Source organism: Equus quagga, chromosome 12 (genome assembly GCF_021613505.1).
Source record: "Equus quagga isolate Etosha38 chromosome 12, UCLA_HA_Equagga_1.0, whole genome shotgun sequence".
In the NCBI taxonomy this organism is placed as follows: domain Eukaryota; kingdom Metazoa; phylum Chordata; class Mammalia; order Perissodactyla; family Equidae; genus Equus; species Equus quagga.
Window position 1 is genome coordinate 89,607,448 of NC_060278.1, and position 20,989 is coordinate 89,628,436.

General features: G+C 47.7%; 1 protein-coding gene across 2 annotated transcripts in view; it reads left to right on the forward strand.

Moving 5' to 3' along the window:
• RPN2 (ribophorin II) overlaps nt 1-12,103 on the forward strand; it is a 54,851-nt gene extending 42,748 nt beyond the window's left edge. Inside the window, exons 12-18 of one of the 2 annotated variants that reach the window (XM_046679037.1) lie at nt 6-200; nt 1,411-1,497; nt 3,524-3,619; nt 5,473-5,548; nt 7,368-7,497; nt 9,006-9,053; nt 11,772-12,103. In XM_046679037.1, coding sequence (XP_046534993.1) covers nt 6-200; nt 1,411-1,497; nt 3,524-3,619; nt 5,473-5,548; nt 7,368-7,497; nt 9,006-9,053; nt 11,772-11,784 — 645 coding nt within the window. In that variant the 3' untranslated portion in view covers nt 11,785-12,103. The remainder of the gene's footprint in view (nt 1-5; nt 201-1,410; nt 1,498-3,523; nt 3,620-5,472; nt 5,549-7,367; nt 7,498-9,005; nt 9,054-11,771) is intronic. The other variant, XM_046679038.1, reaches the window with a different exon arrangement.
• Nucleotides 12,104-20,989: the final 8,886 nt, after the last annotated feature.

The window sequence follows — 20,989 nt, forward strand, 5'->3', positions numbered from 1 at the left end:
CCCAGACATTTGTCCGACTCCATAACCAGAAGACTGGCCAGGAAGTGGTGTTTGTTGCTGAGCCGGACAGCAAGAATGTATACAAGTTTGAACTGGATACCTCCGAAAGAAAGATCGAATTTGACTCTGCATCCGGTACCTACACCCTGTACTTGATCATCGGAGATGCCACTTTGAAGAATCCGATCCTTTGGAATGTGGTATGTGCCTGAATGAACCTTGACCCAGGCAAGAGTGACTGTGTGCCACCCACGGGGCAATAAATATGCATTGTGAGGCAAGGGGCTGTATGCTGTCTCCATTAGTAGTCTTAGGGGCATGTACATGGCCTGGCACATACAGGCTTAGTATATAGTGATCGAGTGAATGAATGAAGTATAAATTTGCCCTAATGGGTTCTAGTGAATTTCTATAAAAGTTATACTGGAAGGAGGTTTTCTTCTTACAGCAAAGCACTGTGGGGGATACATAGATGAAAGAGAAAAAGGCCTTGGCCTCTGAGATATGGTATAGTCTTACAGGGTAGGAGCGCATAGGGTAAGATTTGAATTCTGATAACAATTCAGGGTGGTGTGGGGTAATGAATTGTGGGATATGCAAAACACTAATAAACTAATATCCAACATTTGCAAAGCATGTTATAGTTTGCAAATATTTTTCACCTACATATCTCACTTTTGATTGGTGTGATAAGAGAAAACTTCTTGAAAGACATGGCATTTGATCGAGGGGCCGAAGAATGACAAAGGTTTATCAGATTGTTGTCTGCGGGCTGTGGGATGATTGCTGAGGACCGGCCTGCAGAACAGCTCAAGGTGCTTTCAGTGAGCCGTGCGTGGGTCCGTTTTGCTGGAGCACCTGAATCTAGTCAAGAGCAGTAGGCGAGTAGGTGATGAGGTTGGAAAGGTGGCAGAGGCCAAATTGCAGGCCTCGAATGGTGGTTAGCTCCCTTTGTAAGACAAAGGGGCAGCTGCGTTTTCTTGTGTTGTAGTCAAAGCTCCTTTTCTTCTCCTGGACTTTGGGCTCCTTTTACGAGAGCACATTTTTATTTCTTTTTTTTTCCTGTGACTAAATCACACTTCCCAGGGACACTGAGCAGTTTCTGATTGCAACTGTAACACCCTGAGTACCAGCTGGGATTTTTGTATTAAGCAGCTCTGTGGGGCTCACCAGACCAGTAGGAAATCGGAACTCTTGCTCTGAAAACCATTTTCAACAAATATTTTGTTCTTGAAATTTTTCCTGCCTCAATTTATCAACTAATGGATGAGGAGTGATTGGACCGCTTGGAGCTTCTTCAGCTGTGGCCCTGGACGTGTGTTAATGGGGTGCTCTCCTGCTGATGAGCTTCACCGCCACCCCCCCCCCCCTTCTGTTCCTGTGCCTTTAAAGACTGCACTTGTTTTTTAGGCTGACGTGGTCATCAAGTTCCCTGAAGAGGATGCTCCGTCGACTGTCCTGTCCAAGAAACTTTTTACTCCCAAACAGGAAATTCAGGTATATCCCAAAGGGCTTCTCCACTGAACACAGAGGAGCAATGTGCAGTGAGCACAATGAGAGAGGGCAGCAAAGCCCCGGACTGTGGCTCTGGTCCCTTCTTTAACCTGTTTATATGATGTTTTGTAGTTTGGTCCTTGCCACCTTGTAAATTAGGTAGGGCAAATATCAGTCTCATCTTTGATCTGAAAAAACAGGCTCAAAGAGCCAGTGGCTAGCTCCCAGAAAACAGATCGTTGGAGACAAATTCGGAACCTGAGTCTCTTTTTCCTAAACATCCAGGAGGTTCAGCCCTCAGGTCACAGCTGGACAGCTACAGCATGGATGGGTTTGGCTGTCTTCCTCTCTGCTCCTGCGTAAGTCAGGGCTGATGGCGCCTACAGGTGGAAACCTCAGCTGAGAGAACAGGGCTTTCCTCCCCTAGGCAAGTCCTTCCTCTCTTCTGGGATCCACCTTCCTGGCACACAAATGTTAGCAATCCCTGCCCAGCCCAGCACACAGGACTGTTGTGAGGATTAAAACAGATAACAGATAAGGAAAGGAAGGCTTTGAAAAGTTTCTAAAGCATTTTACAAAGTAAACACAACAGTTGTTAAACAGTTGGGCACTGGTTAAGGAAACTGAGGTGGATCCACTCAGTGGACTATTTTGCAATCATGAGAAATGACCATACTATAGTAACTTGGAAACCTATGAATGAGTTAATGTTGGATTGTTTCAAGCAGACTACTTACTCTCATTTCACTATTTTAAAAAGGACAAGGGCCCAAAGAGTAGAGTAGTCAGATTCTTTTTTTAAACCCTCCTAATGTTGATATATAGCATTAAGAATGTAAAATGCAGTTAAATAGTAGATGGTAAACCATGATGATGAAGGGTGCTGAGTGATTTGTAGGGTGGAGTAGGTGGCAGCAACTGTCACAGACAATGTTAGAAATCCCTTAATGGCAGTGGCAGCAAAGAGGAGCTGAGGTGAAAATTTGGGAACGGGAGTCTCAGGTGGGGCTGCCTCATCATGGAGCTGGGTTGGCTGGACGTCAGCAGGTAGGAAAGACAGCCACAAGTTTATACATTGGAAGAAAGTCTAAAAAAAAGTTGAATTTACGTGTTACATGTTACAGGTTACAAAGCATTGTCGAATGCCCTGTTTCATTTGGTCCTTACAGTGTCCTTACAAGCCAAGTAGGATAGTCATCATCCTCCCATCCCCAGTTTTTTAGCTAGAAACTGAGAGAAAGAGTTAGCAAAGCAACTTGACCCTGGTCACACAGCCAGATATATCAGTTTGGGCTCAGATGGAGGTCTTGACTCCCAGCCCGGAACTGCCTCTGCTAGGTGTCACTGTCTTGACGAGCTTCCCAAAGATCTTCATGTAGAATTGCTTAGCAGAAAAGACAAATAAAACAAATATCAGAGAAATGCTCACCCAGCTTTCTGGTTCAATTCTGGAAGTCAGGCAGAGTAGGTAAGGGAGAAAGTTTATTTAGGGCTCCCTTAGAGCCATGGGCTAGAGGTAAGGGATAAGTTATGGGTGGAATCATCCATAGTGAGGCTCTGTTACATTTTAAAAGAGAATGAGGTTACCACCAGTTAGCTAACTTAAGTGGGCAGCAGCGTATGATACTGCCACCCTGGGAACCCAGAAGCATTATGAAATCCAGAGTCCTACCTCGGATGTGTCACCCAAGCCATCCATATACTGGGCACCCTCTTGGATATAGGCAAATGCCACTTGATGGATTGCATTCTTCAACCTCTTAATGGCAGTGAGTCTTTGAGGAAAGAGGAGGGTTGGCCAAGTAGTGGGCTGGGATTGGTGTAGTGTCTTTGGAAGGAACTCTGGGATCAGAAGCCAGCATTGAGAAGAGGCAAAAGGCCAAGTGGCTACTCATTGCCAGGAGGTTGTAACCTCTGGGAGGCGTTTCCTCTTCTCGATTGTCATTGGCATTTTGGTCTCTGGTATATGTGGCAGCCGCTGCTGGGAAGGGCACATTCTTAAATGTCTTGCTGTGTCTTCTTTTGGCAGCACCTGTTCCGCGAGCCTGAGAAGAGGCCCCCCACAGTGGTGTCCAATACATTCACCGCCCTGATCCTCTCGCCCTTGCTCCTGCTCTTTGCTCTGGTGCGTGGCTGTGTTAGCATGGGCCCCGTGTGTCTGGCCCAGACTCAGCAGATGTAGCCATCCAAAGGAGGCTCTGTGCTCTGGCCTCAGCACAGCTCCAGAGGGGTCTAGCAGCCGTGACCTGAACCGATGGTCAAAAAGTTTTAGAGTTACTAAAATTCCCCATTATGAGGGAGCAGCCATGTAAACTGATCCACTAACAGGTGGCATAAGAAAGTACCTAATAGCCATTGAAAATGATAAAAGGACATGGACTGTGATGCTTCATAGGAGTGTTCAGATGAGGTCAAGTGTGATAAAACCAAGCCCAATGCTGACGGCTACATAAAAATAGAGTGCAGGGGCCGGCCTGGTGGCACAGCGGTTAAATTTGCATGTTCCGCTTTGGCGGCCCGGGGTCTGCCGGTTTGGATCTCAGGTATGGACATGGCACCACTCATAAAGCCATGCTGTGGTAGGCGTCCCACGTATAAAAGTAGAGGAAGATGGGCACAGATGTTAGCTCAGGGCCAGTCTTCCTTAGCAAAAAAAGGAGGATTGGCAGCAGACGTTAGCTCAGGGATAATCTTCCTCAAAAAAAAAAAAAATAGAGTGCAGAGGCTGTGCCTTTCAGCACTGTTTAGAGCATCAAACTGGAAACAACCTGAAGTCCCCATCAAAGCAAGTGTTAAATTGTGGTGCATCCATGCAGTGGAATAGTATACACCTTATTAAAAGAATGGATAGATTTTCATGCGGATGTGACAAGATTGCCGAGATGTCCTCCTGAGTGAAGAAGGCAAGGGGTAGGATGCTATCTTTAGTACAAGCCTGTGTAAAAGCCCTTTCGTTATCTGTCAGTGTCAGTCACCTAACGAGAGCATCTTTTAGCGGGTATTGAGGAAGGGAATTTTTATCTTTTATACTTGAATGTGCTGTTTGAATTTTTTTTTTTTTTACCAATTTGTTTTCTTTCTTAAAATTAGAAATATAAATGCATAGTCTCAAATTTCAGAAAATTTTGAGAACTGTACAGAAAACTCATTACATCTTACCTTTGGAAAGTTGCCTATGTTCCTAATTCATTCATTGATTTTAATAAAAGAATTATTGGTCAATCTAAATCTGGAAGGCGTGCCACAAGCTTTCAGACACTGGACCCAGGGTGTGGGCACCTGCTCTCATATCTGAGTGAGCAGAATTTCAAAAGGCACAGAACCTGCAGCAGGAGCATGCATCCCACCAGCTGCCAGTGGGTTTATCTTACCAACACTTAGGGAAATTTGCAGGGGTGCCAGTTACTTCATCATAACTTCAGTTTCTGACCTTTTAGCATCATGGTTTCAGCTGTTTTAAAACAGAAGACTGTGCTGTCATTAAAAATGGATGTTCAGGGGCTGGCCCCATGGCCTAGTGGTTAAGTTCGCGCGCTCCGCTGCAGGCAGCCCAGTGTTTCGTTGGTTCGAATCCTGGGCGCAGACATGGCACTGCTCATCAGACCACCCTGAGGCAGCGTCCCACATGCCACAACTAGAAGGACCCACAACGAAGAATATACAACTCTGTACCGGGGGGCTTTGGGGAGAAAAAGGAAAAAAATGAAATCTTTTTTAAAAAAAAAAAAAAGATGTTCAGGTTTGAGTTACCCAAGCACATTTGAGAGCAGATGTTGGAATGCCTTTCTAAAGAAAAAAGGAACAATTTTTCCTGACAACTTATAAAAGGGTGGTTGTCACTTGGAAAAACTCCCTGTCCTTCAAGTATGCATGAACTTTTAAGTCCTTAGGGCTGTTCATTGGATTAGCATTGACCTGGCATGTGTTGCCTCCCTTTCAAGTAAGAATGTCTTTAATTTCTTTCTCCCTGTCATTTAGTGGATCCGGATTGGTGCCAATGTCTCCAACTTCACTTTTGCTCCTAGCACGATTATCTTTCACCTGGGACATGCTGGTAAGCACCCGAGGCTGCTAATTCCATTTAACCTCCTCTGACATTTAGCCTGCCCACACAAAAGCCCTGTTAAGTAGATCCACAACCTATTAACTATAATGACTTAATAGCATAACATTTCCCTCTTCCTGCTGGCCTTTTAGGACAGTTAATATGATGATAAACCTGTTTGGTCCATCAGCTTAGAACAGCTGTCATTAGATTGGGTTTCTTTGTACTAGGCTGCTGTGGGCAGGCCATTTACCCTCATTTAATAGCCCTGTTCATTTCCAGAGATTACTCACTTATCGTATCTTTGCATTGAGCCATCTTCCTGGATGAAGAGCATTAATGCAGTTTCCAAAGGTTATCTTGCCCCACCATATCGATCTTCACATTTACTGGCGGCTGTGTCTGGGCAGTAATAGAAAACAGTCCCTTCCACGATCAGACACGTTGTCCCGCATTGTTCTTAGGACCTAAAGGTAACAAGATGGTGAATTCATAAATCAGGGAAGCATTTCAGAGACTTTTGACACTATTGGATCAGAGGTGCCCTGCGTTTCACTGAGACTTCAATATTCTTTTCTCATTTCTTTCACTCTTGCGGAATCACCCTCTGTGTGTCCATAGTGTGCGGATTCTGTAGGGGCCCACAGATGAATTTCTTGAAATGCTAGGCAAGTGTGTTTCAGTAATTTTCAGGGGAAAGGGAGAGTCCATAACTTTGATCAGATTCTCACAGTGGTCCATGACCTGAAAAATGGTTAAGAAGCCCCGCTGTAGTTCATCCGTCATCCTTCTGGGCAGAATTGACAGGATGACCTTTCTCACCAGCCTAGTTACTGGATTTGAGTGATAGCTCTCCTGGGTCAGGCCGAAAACAAAACCTGAATATAAATTTGTTTAGAGCCATGACTTTTATGGAGTGCTTTTTGTGCACATTCCTTCATTGGATTCTATCACACCCATGGTAGGGGTGACCAGGGCAGGAATTAGGATCCCCATTTGACAAGTCAGAGAATTTAGGTTCAGAGAAAATAAGAGGCTGGGAAGGTCAGAGCCTGGACCAGAACCCAGGCTCTCAGTGCCCTTGTCTGAGTCCTTTTCACCAAACCTTCCTCCTCAGTCCTCCTCGCTTCTTTCCTAGTCACAGTGGCAGATTATCACTGAAAAATATTTTCATTAAAAAGGAAACCATTTATTTAGTCCTGCGTGCTTTCATTCAGAATTTGAAAAATGAAGTGAATCCCAAATATAATGTGACGGTAACTTTTAAAAACAAAACCTAGGGGCCGGCCCTGTGGCCAAGTGGTTAAGTTCGCACGCTCCACTTCAGCGGCCCAGGGTTTTGCCGGTTCGGATCCTGGGCATGGACCTAACACCACTCCTCAAGCCATGCTGAGGCGGCGTCCCACATGCCACAACTAGAAGGACCTACAACTATCATATGCAACTATGTACTGTGGGGGCTTTGGGGAGAAGAAGAAGAAGAGAAAAAAAAAGAAGATTGGCAACAGATGTTAGCTCAGGGCCAATCTCAAAAAAAAAAGCCAACAAAAACCTAATTAAAGGAAATAGATATGAGCCAGAAGGTAGAACAAGATAATTTAAAGTAGCTGAGATCTGGTTTTTACCTCTGGATTTCTTGGTAGCCAAGGCTGAGGGGCAAGTATATTGAGTTATCTATTTTCTGGCATAAAAGAATAAGAGGAATAAAATAAGCTGGTCTAGAATACAGGCCTTTTCAGGATCCAGCAGTTACTGTTCGTAACTGTCTTCTGCCCAGGGTCTTGTCACTACCTCATTTAATTAGCTATCATGACACCTGTTCTTGTAGCTATGCTGGGGCTCATGTATGTCTACTGGACTCAGCTCAACATGTTCCAGACCCTGAAGTACCTGGCCATCTTGGGCAGCGTGACGTTTCTGGCTGGCAATCGGATGCTGGCCCAGCAGGCAATCAAGAGGTAATGCTGGGGATGGGCCAGGGACCCAGAGTGGGATTAGAAATATTTTTGTCAGCTCTGCTCACCCAGTTCTTTGAAGAACAATCTGTGACAGAAGGGGCAAGTGTAACACCTTATGCAGCCTGATCCAGAAGCCTTTTAAGTCGGAGAAGGGCCTTGGTGATCAGCTTTAAATGTATTAAAATCACAGCAATTTATGCCCCGACACATGAGAACAAGAGAAGAAAATAATTGCTTTATGAAGATTAAAATGGATTAGAACATGTGGCAGAAGATTGTTATTAATGTGCTGGCTGTTTAGAAATTTTCTCCTCTGCTGCCACAGAGAATCCTGTTCTGCCCTCCTCCTGGGCCCCAGAGAGTTACTGCTCTCTAACCCCCAACAGGCTCCCGGAGCTTTTCCTCCTACCCGTGAGGGCATGTTCTTCCCCACAGAAGCTGCTGCAGGGTCTGCAGAGGCCCCCAGTGGGGAGCCCTGCTTAGGAGCCCACACCGTGTCCCGGAGAACCAGACAACTTTAGGTTCACATGAGTGGTCAGACCTTGACGCGATGGCAGCTTGCTGGCAGCTTGACTTTCAAACCTGGATTAGAAGCAAATTTAAATGTCACATAGGTGTTTCTCATTGATTTGACTTTATTAGAACTTGGGTGATTTCAGCCATGTAAAGGTCAATAAGAAAAGGTCAGAACTGCTTTCATCTTTGGAAGTTAACATTTCCAGACGTGCCATGCTTTCTCTTCTCCAGGACTTTTGCTAGAAGAATGTAACTCAATAGCGTGCTCTCCAAATGCCTGCCATTTAAGTTGGTCGGATCAGAGAGAGGCTTTTTGGGGGACCGTTAGTGGGCGGGAGAGCCACGCGTCTCATCCCTGCCTGGGTCTCCATCATGAGCTTCCTTGTGCCTCACTGGATGCTGGGCCCTGACGTGCTTGACTCGCCTGTAATCCAGGTTCCACCAGAGCTTCCCTTAGCACTGGCAGTGGCAGCTGGTTCATTTTTATGCCCCTCCAGCAGCCTTAACTTGGCAGCTGTGCATGGCATCTGAGAAAGAACCAGGGACTCAGCTGTTTCTTCTAAGCCGAGCCCTGTTCCCTCGCAGCAGCCAGTCCAGGCCCCAGGGAGCCAAAGGCTGTGCTCTGCTGAGTTCTGTCTTTTCTGAAAGTTGCCCACACAAGATGAACAAAATCAAGGGGAGATGAGGGGTGGAAACCATTTGATTTAGATGCTGTTTAGCAAGAGCTCCTAATCTGGAGTCCTAACATTGTGTCCATTTTCTCGGGGGGAGAGACCAGAGTTCTCATCCTCCCACCTTCCACCCCTGTCCCATGAGGACAGTTAAAGCCCACTCTTCTGTTGCCATCGTCGTGAGTCCTAGAACAAACTCAGCCACTGGGGAAATCACTGACCTTAATGGAAGCTCTGGTTGGGTGTTTGCCATTTCTTTCTTCAGCTTATTTCTCTTCTCACTGTCCTTTCTTGATTCTCAAACCCTCTTTCCTTTGGCAGGATCGCTGCAGAGCAGAGCAGTAGATTGGCAAAATATAGGACACTACGGTAAAGATGAAGGGCGGACTCCTCCCAGAAGCAGGGTCCCTTTCCCATCCTGCCCACCTCGTGCATGTCAGTTATTTATCTAATTTCCAGCCCACTCGTTCCTCCCCACCCTCCCTAAGCCAAAGCTGAGTTCTGAGGCCCCTTTCCCACTTCTAGACCAGGTTGTGACTGCACCGGGGCAAAAGCCAAAAGCCCCTGAGTTGGCCCAGCTGATGGAGTAACTGCAGCACAGCAACTTCGACCTGGCTTTGACTGTATGACTCCATCCTCCCTGTGTCCCGTGGGGTCCTTTACAGACAGCAGCCCCTCTCTCCTTGTTTATAGGAGAGCAGAGCTGAGGATAAGACAGATCCAACCTTGCACTTCTTTAAAGGGGACCCCATTCGGAACATCTGAATTCATTAGACGATGGTCACGTGGCAAATCCTGGCGCACCTCGTCATGTTTCTAGGCCTGTTTATAACACGATTCTCTGGTTGGGCCAAACTGTGTGGTTTGGTGAGGCTCTAATGATGGGGGACTGATGGCCACCATCAAAGCCGGCAGCAGAACCCAGGTTCCCAGAGCTCAGGGTAGGATTCAGGGCCGCTCCCTGTGTGACTAAAATACCAAGTGAAGTATCACCCATTGTCCACTGAGGTGTTAGTCCTGGGATGAGGATGCAAGTGCAGGCAAGGAGAGAGTGTCTGATGCTTTGTTGGTCAGCTCCTCTAGACCAGGGTTAGGCGGAAATTTTCTCAAAAGAGCCGGATCATATTTTAGGCTTTGCAGGCCACATGGTCTCTGTTATAACTGCTCGACTCTGCCACTGTGATGTGAACGCAGCCATAGACTATGGAAACAAATGAGCGTGCCTGTGTTCCAGTAAAACTTTATTTACAGAAACAGGTGGTGGTCTGGATTGGGCCCATGCAGCATAGTTTGCTGACCCCTGTACTAGACAATAAAGAGGAGGGAGGTATTTGAATTTCAAGTCGTGTTCCCTCTCGTCCCTCACCGTGGAAATGTCTTTTTCCACAAAGCAACGAAGCCATCTAATTTTTAATCCTCTGAAAATAGGAGAAATCCACAAAGCATAGAATGTAGAGCTTTTCCACTGAACTGTGAGCATAAGTGGGAACATTAGTTCTCAACACAGAAAGAAACTACGTTTGTTTTGGTTTGGTTTTGTCAGGTTTAATTTATATACAGGAAAATTCACCCTTTTTAGTGTACAATTCTGTGAATCTTGACAAATCTTATACAGACGTGTAAACACCACCTCAATCAAGATAGACATTTTCCCCACTACAGAAAGTTCCCAAATGTCCCTTTGCAGTCATTCCTTCTCCCCACCCCCACCCCGCCACATCCATTTGGTTTTGTCCTAGATTATAATTGCTCTGTCTGAGATTTGTTTTCAGAAGTGGTCCTTTCTGCTAGATATTGAGCTCTTTAATTCTTTAAAATAACTCTGGACTGATTTTTTTCTTGATTTTTGGATAGTCCGCCCCCATCCTACTACCGCCAAATCATGCTGCCTACGAGAGAGGAAAGTCACTTTGTCATTTGCACATTTGGGGCTTCCTGAGGTTGGGACCTCGTATTTTGAGGGAGTGTCCCTGGCAGCTAAGTGCTTTGGCTCTGAGGACAGATTGATTTGATCGGGCATAACAGAGGCTGTAACTTCTTAGCCAAGATGGCCTGGTGGTCACTACCCTCTCAGTGGTTCTTATTTCTAACTTTGCTCTCATCTCTGCGTGAGCATTTCAGAACACACTCATTTTACTGTACCCGGGTACCTCTGAGTGGTTGCTGGGAATGCGGGGTGCTCTCTTCGGCCCTCGGGAGTAGTTCCAGCTCGTGCATGCCCCTGGGAACTGTTGATTACTTGGTTTGGAGCCTGCCGCTCTGCAAGACTGCATCGCCATCCACTCAGCCCTCAGCACTGGGCACGGCTGCCTGCTCAGGAAGGCCTGTGGTTCGGCACCCGCCTCTGCTCTCCAGAGCCGCCCTGTCACTCACTTGCTGCTGTCACCCTCTGGTCGCACAGTGTCTGTCCAGATTTTCATTTGCTTTCTTGTGTCTCCCCATCACTTCTTGGAGTCTAGGGAAAGGCAGCTGTGGGGAAAGACTGTATAAAGAGATTGAATGGTTTATCCCCTCTTGAAATTTTCCTGTGACCTGAGTCCCATTTTGAGAATCATTCTTTTGTAAGTTTAGGCACCGGGTCTGATCACTGGCAAGAATGTGACTGCGTGGCAGGAATATGGTGCAGGTTTCTGTGCTGAATGGCCCGAATGTTGTCTTCCAAGCTACATGAGGGCCACGTGTTGGTTGGTGGACCTGGAGTCTGGGAAATTGAAGATGAACATTCTTAAATCTTCCTCTCTGTTCATCTCGTTGAAATTTACAGCGTCTTTTTGGCCTTGAATTGTGAGAGGTGTGCCTGGAATTTCCTCATCTCCTTAAATTTTCACATACCCCTTTCTGAGCTAGTTTTAATCGGATTTCATTGTTTTTATTTGTCATCGGCTTTAGTTGGAACTAGCTATGAACATTCTTTTGTGAAATGAGATGGAGCAGAAACAAATAGAATGAACAGATAAATGATGATCCCCTTATAAATGGGATCTTATAGTGGGGGAGTACCTTGGTCTCTCTGTTGTCACCAGTTAGGAACTGTAACAGTGAATTGAAACCTTCAGTAATTTTCTGTTTGTTTCCATTTTCTTTCAGAACAGCACATTAGTTCCAGAAAAAGGAAGGAAATTCTGAAAGCTAAAATGAATATCAAGAAAAGGAGTCAAGAACAATTCACAGATTGAAAAGAGGAATTAAAAAAAAACTTACTTAAAAAGAAAAAGGTCAAAATTGTGGTTATACTTTTGCTTGTTGTTTTTGTTTTTCCCCAGCACAGAGCAGACACCTTTGAGCCCAGATATTCTGTTTCTTTGGCATGGTGCCCTAGCAAGATGCTGTGAATATTCCTAACTTACCCACATGTTGCATTCGAAAAGTTGAAATATGTAATTAATCTGTTTGGGAATAAAGAGAATAACGGGAACAAAGCCCTGACTGAGAGTTTACTCTAGCACTTCTGGCGGTGGGATGCCTGGGGTACGTTCCTGAGGACTTTACACGACGGCCAGGGTGTTTCTGCAGGCCCTTTACGCTGGGTCTTCTCACCTCTTTTCTAACAGAACTGAGAACTGCCTGGAAAAACCAGCATCCTCTCTTCCTTTCCAGCAGTGGGACCAAGTGTCTGCATAGAGCCCCGTGGGTATCTGAAGGCCCCTCTACTTTTGCCCTGGAAGTGTGGTGTCCGCAGTAGGGGAGGGTAGAGGCTGTCTTAAAGGAAGGTTGACCACCTGAGTTATCTCAGGCTCTTGGAGGGACGCACATCTCAAGAATGCCCCTTTTGAAGGGCCTAGCACCACCACTCCGTGGAGGTTATATGGTATCACTTAGGGAGTAATATTGAGTAGGTTGGTTAGGTATACAGACTTGAGTGTCAGGCAAACCTGCTATTACCACTTATTAGAGTGACAGACTTTGGGCAAGTGGCTTACCTTCTCTAAGCCTCCTTTTTTCTTCTGTAAAAGAGAGAGAGAGTAACAGTACCTACCTCCTGTGACTGAAGGAGTTTCATGCATCTGTGGCTCAGTGCTTGGCATCTTTCCTAAGTGGCCCCCAGTTATGTTCTTTGGTTCATTGTCTCATTTAGATAACTTTTGAAACTCAGGTAATTCTAACAGTGTTCGTTGAATTTGGGGGGTAGAAATTATTTTAATCAGATTGCTTTCCAACTTAGCTCCACTCCACTCCAACTCCACTACAGAGAGGAAATTGGGATTTCGATTAGGGAAAGGGAAAAGGAGATTCTGGAACTTTGGGCTAGTTCTGAAGGGGATTCCACAGGCGAGAGGGCAGGCGTATCTGTTTCCCAGAGGTTGCAAACATATCCCATAGATATGCTTTATTTGACCCATAGTGTTTTAAAAAACTGAATTAGGAGGCTGGCTCTGTGGCCTATTGGTTAAGTTTGGCATGCTCTCCTTCAGTGGCCTGGGTTCACAGGTTCACATCCTAGGTGTGGACCTGCACCACTCTTTGGCTATGCTGTGGCAGTGACTCACATACAAAATAGAGGAAGATTGGCACAGATGTTAACTCAGGGCTAATCTTCCTCAGGAAAAAAAAAGGAATTACTTGCCAACATTTATAAACTGAGAAAGTTCATAGAAAACTCTAGGTTTTGGGTTTTGGATTCTCTTGAAAAAATCAGGGCCTGATTCCTGCACGACAATGATCCGCTGGAGCTGAATAGCAGGCTCCTTGGGTGGGGGCTGCACTCTCCAGTTTGCCAGAGCCCCACTCCTCACAGGTGTCAGTTCCATTGGCCAACTTCACTCCATTGATACCTGCCTGGCTCCTATGGACAGGGAGGGAGTCGCCCTGATCTAACTTCTGCCGACCTTCCTCTTTTTTTCTCCCCAAGCCCCAGTGCTTGGCTGCATATCCTAGTTGTAAGTCCTTCTAGTTCATGTGAGCCGCCCCTACAGTACAGCACCTGACAGACGGGTGGTGTGGTTCCGAGACCAGGAAGCAAACCTGGACCACCAAAGCTGTGAGAGCCCCGAACTTTAACCACAAGGCCATGAGGGCTGGCTCCTTGCTTTTTTTTTTTAGCTTCTTATCACACCATGAGGGGAAAGGATCATGTTCTCCCATTGCTGTTGGGTGGCTCCTAGTGTCCCTACTTAGCTAGGCTGAGACCTCAGCAGCTCAGAGTGGTGGGGAAGGGATGGGAGCAGGGGGAGCCCACCCAGCCAGGACTTCCACACCCGTAAGCAGACCTATACAGTTCTGGAAGACAGACCAGATGAGGCCTGATGGACAGTGGTGTAGAGAAGGGGTCGTAGAGCCTGATGACAGAAGTACGGTGGCTGGAGAAAAGGTCAGGAACAGCTTCCTGGAGGAGTGGCTGGCCTGCAGACCCAGACGGGAGCTGGGGAAGAAAGCACAGCAGGCGTTTGTGCTGCACCCACAGTTCCGGCAGCGAGCAAGACGTACATTCCCTGCGCTTGGTCCACTTACGGCCTGAAGGGGACGGGCAAAGGGAGCAGAGTGATCACAGATCTCAGAAGGGCTTCCCGGAAGCGACTTTTATCTACAGGGTTGGAAAGGGTGAGCTGACACCAGGAGGACAAGAGGGAGCGTTTACAGAGCTGGACAACAGGACTGTAGGCGGAGGATCAACATGTGCAAAGGCTCTGAGGCCAGAGCGTGGCAACCCTGGCCTGAAAGCAGGCCACTGTAAGTAGGGTGTGGTCAGCAAGGAGGAGAGTGTGGAAGCCAGAACAAATATGGCTTTAAAGGCCATGGTCAAAGGGATAGATTTTATTTGAGGACTAACGGCAAATTTTAGGCAACTTGAAAGTCATGCTGGGATATAGCAGAGGCAGAATCTCACCTCGCATGCTCTCGGGCCCCACCCTCTGGGCGAAGCCTCGAGAAGGGCTCTTGGCTCTCAGCTCTGGAGCGAGGCTGAGGGGAGAGTCCGCTTGCACTCAGCCCACTGGGTCTGGCGAGGCTGGAGTTGACTGCAGGCCTGACTCCTCCGTCTTATGAAGTCCACCGGATGTGCTGCTCCAATTATTCCCCCTGACAGAGTCTTTGCTTGACCAAACTCTAGTCAGATTCCTGAAGCTGCTCCTAGGCCCCTCAGTGTACTGCCTTGTAAAATCAATTTTAGCAAAAACCCAGCTAAGTTGGTTTAACCGGAACCTCCCACCCTTGATATCTGATCCCCTCGATATCTGGTGGGGTCCCTCATCCTCCGCCATTGCCCAGGTGGTGTCTGATTGCCCCAGCCTGTCTGCAGCAAGAATCCTGTTGGGTCGGTTTACCCCGAATCCCCTGACTCCTGATTTTCTTCTTAGTAAGTTTCCATCCACCAATCCCAGCCTGCTCCTGGGCTGTAAGTGCCCGCTTGGCCACGCTGCATTCGGAATTGAGCCCCGTTCTATCCTGAGGTCTCTTCTCCCCCACTGCAATAGTCCTGAGCGAAATCTGTTTGTACCACTTTAACTACGGTGCAGCTCTGGTGTTTCTTTGACATCACGGTAGGGCCTGGGCCTGGGCTTCTCTAGGAAATAACTAAGCATAGCAGTTCATAGTCCAACTGACCTGCTTTGAATTCCCTGATTAGCTGTGTGTCCTTAGGCACCTTTCTTTACCCTTCTGGGCCTTAGTTTTCCATCAGTAAAAATGGACGAGGAACACTGGCACAGATGTTAGCTCAGCAACAGTCTTCCTCACACACACACAAAAAGGGGCCAGCTAGTGATGTAGTGATTAACTTTGCGGGCTCCGCTTCAGTGGCCCAGGGTTCATGGGTTGAGATCCTGGGTGTGGACCTACACATCACTCATCAAGCCACGCTGTGGTGGCATCCCACGTACAAAATAGAGGAAGATTGCCATAGATGTTAGCTCAGCGACAATCTTCCTCAAGCCAAAAGAGGAAGATTGGCAACAGATGTTAGCTCAGGGCCAGTCTTCCTTACCAAAAAAAAGAAAAGAAAGAAAAAAGGAGATAATACTTCTGAGGGCTTTATAAGGATTAAATGAGGTCACATCCAAAATACATATCACAGTGCCCGGCACTTAGCACTGACTCAGTGTTTACACTGATTAGTGTGGATACTGTTGTTACCTTTGTTGATTCCTGTGTGTTGTCAGCAGGAGCCGAGTACACAGTTTGTACCAGGTCCACATTTGTTTGTTTGTTTAATTCACTCGATTACCCTTTCCTGAGGGGCCTGAAGTTTGGAACCAACACCAGAGCACTGCCCTGGCATCAGGAGTCAGTGCCCAGCTTTGCTGCCTCCGAGTGGGGGGAGGACTTGGCTGACCCCTCACCTCTCTGGGTGGCGGCCACCCTGCTCTGCCTTTCTCAGAGGGAGGGCTGTGGCAGGGAGCAAAGGAAGCCATGGGTGGGAACCCTCTTTGTGAACTTTAAGTTAATACAAACATAAGGGATTGTCATTAAAAGTGACGAGTCCCCCTTGATTAGAGCATTTCTTTAGGGAACAAAAACGGCGCTCGGTCATCTGGAGGACCCCCGCGGGAATGGGGACCTCCCAGCACTTCTGTGGCGAGGGCTTGAGTCTTTTAAGACGCCGTTAGTATTGTGGTTAGTGGTCATAAAGCACCGGAATTGTGCCATCCTGGTTTTGTCCCTTATAATTGCATTCACCTTGAAAACCACAAAGGAGCAGCGGGTCCCAGTGGTAATTATTTCACTCGAAAACTAATTGGAAGTTGAGAGAGCGCTCAGTTTTTGCTTTTGTCGAGACAGGCAGAGGAAAGAGATGAGCAGGTGGGTCTGGGGGAAGGAGCGGGCCTAGGACACACAGCTAATCCGGGAATTCAAAGCATCCCAGACTGAACACGTCCAAACCCGAGCTCCTAATCCTCCCTCCACCCCCAGAGCTCCTAAATGCATCTCCATCCTTCTAGTCGCCCGGGCCCTAAACTGGAGTCGTTCTTGACTCCTCTCCAGTCCCCACCCCTTTTCCATCAGCAAATGAGTTCTACCTAAGAATGTATCCAGAATTTGACCCTTTCTCACTGTGACTTTAAATACAAGTCAGACCACGTCATTCTTCTGTTTAAACTCTGCAATGGCTCCCATCTCTCCAAGGGGGAGACCCAAAGTCCTTACCATGGCCTCCAAGGGCCCCCCTGAGCTGTCCTCCTGCCCCCTCCCAGCCTCCTTTCTTTCCACTCACACCCTCACCCTGCTCTAGCTGGCGCGCTGACCCCCTTGCTCTTCCTCCTTCCACACTCTTGCCTCAGGGCCTTTGTGTTGGGTTTTCACTCTGCCTGGAATGTTCTCTACCCAGATATTCACAAGCCCAACCCCTTCTCTTCCTTCAGGTCTTTACTTAAATGTCGCCTCATCCGTGAGGCCTTTCCTGACCCCTACACAGCACACATACATGTTATAGATAAAATGATGCCCCCCAGCACTCTCTAGCCTTAAATTTATCTCCTTTGCAATTGCCACCATCTGACATATTCTCTGTCTCTTTGTTTTTGTTATTCTTCCTCCCATTAGAATATAAGCTCGACGAGATCAGGGCTTTGTCTGTCTGCTCAGACTGTAGCCCCAGTGCCCAGGACAGTGCCTGGCACACCGTGAGTGCTCTGCAAACGCTTGTTGAGTGAATAAATGGCATTGCTCATAGACAAACAAGTCCCCAGTGGAGGAAGGATGACTTTGGCCCAGAGTAGACGAACACGGCCGAGAGCCTGGCTCCGGGCTGGCCCGCCTGCGTTTGAATCCCAGCTCTCTCCCTTGTCCGCTGTGACCATGGCAGTTCAGTGAAACTTTCTGTGCCTCTGTTCCTTGTCTATGACATGAGAAGGATGCCCATCCCTCCCATTAGGCTGTGTGAGGAGCACAGGAGATTTCACACTTGAAGCCGCCCGGCTGGCGCTCTGACTGCTGGGTAAATGTTAGCTATTTTTATTACACCTTGTAATATCACTTTGGGAAAAGTAACTATGTAAAACACATAAAAAATTAGGCAGAAGATAAAAAGAAAACTGAGATGCAGACCAGTATGGGGGAATTTTATTGTATTTATGAGGGGAAAAGTGGGTTAGAAGTTAAATAGGATTAACTGGATACAGTTGGGTTTTGGCTGCAGGTCGCATAAGATGCAGGCGGAATCTTCATCCTTGGGAATTCCTGTGGCAGAAAGAAAAAGAAAGCTCAATGAGGGGACTGCAGTAAGGGGGAGTTAGGGCAGGACCCCTAGAACTTGGGTGATGGGTATTGCAGTGAGGGGATTCTTTCCTCTTTCTGGAAACCCACAGGGAAGGAAACCACTGAGGCCCCTAGATGCACACACGTATTCCTACCCATGCTTCTGCCGCAGGGCCATCAGGACCTTCTCCAATGCCATTGGCTCTTGTTCCGCCGACATGCTGTCCATCTGACGGCCAAACCGAGTCTTCGCTCCCTGCTCCTGGTTTCTCTCTCTGTTAGATTAGAAAAAGAGAAACAGCTGAGGTTGCTATTTGGGTAGGATGTGGGGAGGCCTGGGGAGGGCCAGGGCAGAGCGAGCAAAGTAGGGTGTGTCCCGATGCCTATTCCAACGTCTAGTGGGGACGCTTCCACCCAACTGAATTAGACTGAGCCACATTTAGGAAGGCAGCCTATATAGTAGTGAGGAGTATAGGCCGTGAAATACACATTTGCAAAATATCTCCCCACAGATTACTTATTCATTACAAAGAAAAAAATATTAACTATACAGACAAGAAGCCTGGCAGACACCATGCTAACCAAGTGATCAGTTACCATCACCAGTGATGGGACAAACTGACATCATGTGCCTCCCGATGTGACCCACTGAGATCACCTCTGTGAATGCAAACTCAAATCTAATTATGAGGAAACATTGAGTAAATCCAATACGAGGGACTTTCTGTAAATAGTTAGCTTTTACTAATCGAAAACATCAGTGTCACGCAAGACAGAGGAACTGTTGCAGATGAAAAGAAACTGAAGAGGTCTGACAACTAAATGCGAACTGTGATCCTGGATCAGGAAAATAAATAGTTGTTATAAAGGACATTGGGGGACGACTGGTGAAATTTGAACATGGACTCTAAGTGACGATACTGTGACTATGTCTGAGCACGTCCTTCTGTTAGGCGTTAGGAGACACATGCAGAAGTACCTAAGGGTAAAGGGTCTTGACGACTGCAATTCACTCTCAAGTGGTTCAGTAAAATAATAATAGTAACAAGTGCATACGTGTATCTGGCGTGCATGCACACATCCATATCTAGGTATAGACATAGAGTGAGTAAATACAATAAAATATTAGGATTTGTTGAATGTAGGGAAGGGTATGTGGGAGCCCATTGTACTAATGCTGCAACTTTTCCACAAGTTTGGAATTTTTCAAAATAAAAACGACAAAATGTACAGGCTATGGGGTCAGGCTGTTTGGCAGGTGTTCAAGGATCATTTCATGGTTAGAGGTGAGCTGAGCTTTGACAGGGGGGCCCTCCTGCTATAGCAAGTCCAGAAATGACAGATGCTGTGTGAGAGAAGTGACCAAACTTGGTCCCTCCAAACTCTGATGCATAGAAGTATGGGAAGAAATCACGAGAACTTCTGCTCACCCGTGCTGTCTGCTCATGATGTCCTGGAGGATCTTGCGGGCAGAGAGCTGGCCCAGCACCTTCCGGTAGTTGTTGGTGAAGATGGCGTCTGCATACCGAGGCATCCTATATGGAAGGAGTCAGAGGTCAAAGGGTGGGATGGTGCAGCCAGGCGAGGGGACAGCGGAGGCTGCACTCACGATGACAGGGAGGGACCCCGGGCTGGGTGACCTCTCCGGAGCTCAGGGTCTGCCCCGTCCCAGAGATGGACGGTGGGGGGCTGCCTGAGGAGATAGCTGGGGGCCAGCTTATGGCTCTATTCTGCACCCCTAAACCACCCCCTGGGTGGCAAGAATGGCTTTGGGGCTGTTGGCAGGACTGCTTACCTGAGGGGCAGGGAGGGTGGGGAGCAGTGGCAGCCACCACTGAAGATGAGGATCGCGAGGAAGAGCGCCCAGAGCCGCATCGTTCACCCCTGCAGTGGCACCTGGAAAACGACAAGAAGGAAAGGTTAAGTGAAGGCCCAGCCACAGGGATGCCCTTTGCTGGCTGGGTCCAGCCCTGGCTTGGCTCTGTACAAGCCTTGGTCCCGATCCTTTGGATGTTCTGGGGTAGGAAAAAGAAGCCAGACTCTGGAAGTCAGACAGACCTGGGTTCAAGTTCTGCCTCTGCCAGTCATTTTCTCCATTTGTAAGACTGGCATGATAAAGCTGTCCTGCTGACCTCATGGGATTGAAGAGAAAATTAACGATAATGGGGAAACCGCCCGTGGCTGTGCAGCATATTACACATGAAATTCAGGCCTCAGCAAGGGGCAGGGGAGGGGCAAGCACCGTCCCTTAGTCCCCTAAGTCACCCCTCCCAGTGTGGCCCTGATGGTAGTGAGCGGGGCTGACAGCTCAGGCTTCGAGTCAGACAAATCTGAGTTCCTCTCCAGGCTCTGCCATCACAAGCTGTGTGTCCCAGGACAAGAGGCTTCTCCTTTCTGGGCCTCAGTTTCCCTATCCGTAAGATGGAGTCAATAACTGCACCGACTGCAGAGGGTCTTTGTGAGGATGAGATGAGATGACAATAGCCTGGCACACAGGGAATTCTCCATAAACCTTTGCTGTGATGACCTAATGTTAGACCCACTCAGAGCCCCTGTGCCCTCCTGGCCCACACAGCCCACCCCCCACTTGCCCTCTGGGGCAGGTGCCACGATCTTCATTTTACACCTGAGGAAACGAGCCCAGAGGGGAAAAGGGCCTTTTTCCCATGCTTCTCCATCAAATTAGTTTCAGAGTGGGCACTTCAGAATGGGCCTCGCAATTCCCAGGCCAGCAGACTTCCTCCTGCTCCGCGTGGCAGCCTCCAAGATACAATACCCTATTCACAGCGCTCCCTATTCATGGGCCGCTTCAGAATTCATCACCTGCGCATGGGAAACGGTTCTGAGAAAACGGAAAGCTTTTGCTCTTTGTCACTGGGTTTCTAGGGAAGAAAAAAGGGAGACAAACAGGGACAGCTGCTTGGCTGGCACCTTCCTATGCACATCCAGTGGTTTTAGGGAGCTGAAAATAACCTGAGAAGAGGGCAGACTTTGGCGGGGGAGTCACAGTAAATACTGTGACCCCCGACTCATCCAGAATGAGGCCAAGCAACAGCATAATCTGGTCAACCAAGAGGCACAAGGTTTACCATAAACCACGAGCCCCCGGGATGCGTCAAGACGCCATTGCAACCTACGGGCTATGAGAACCTAATCCACGGGGGGTCAAAAACTCA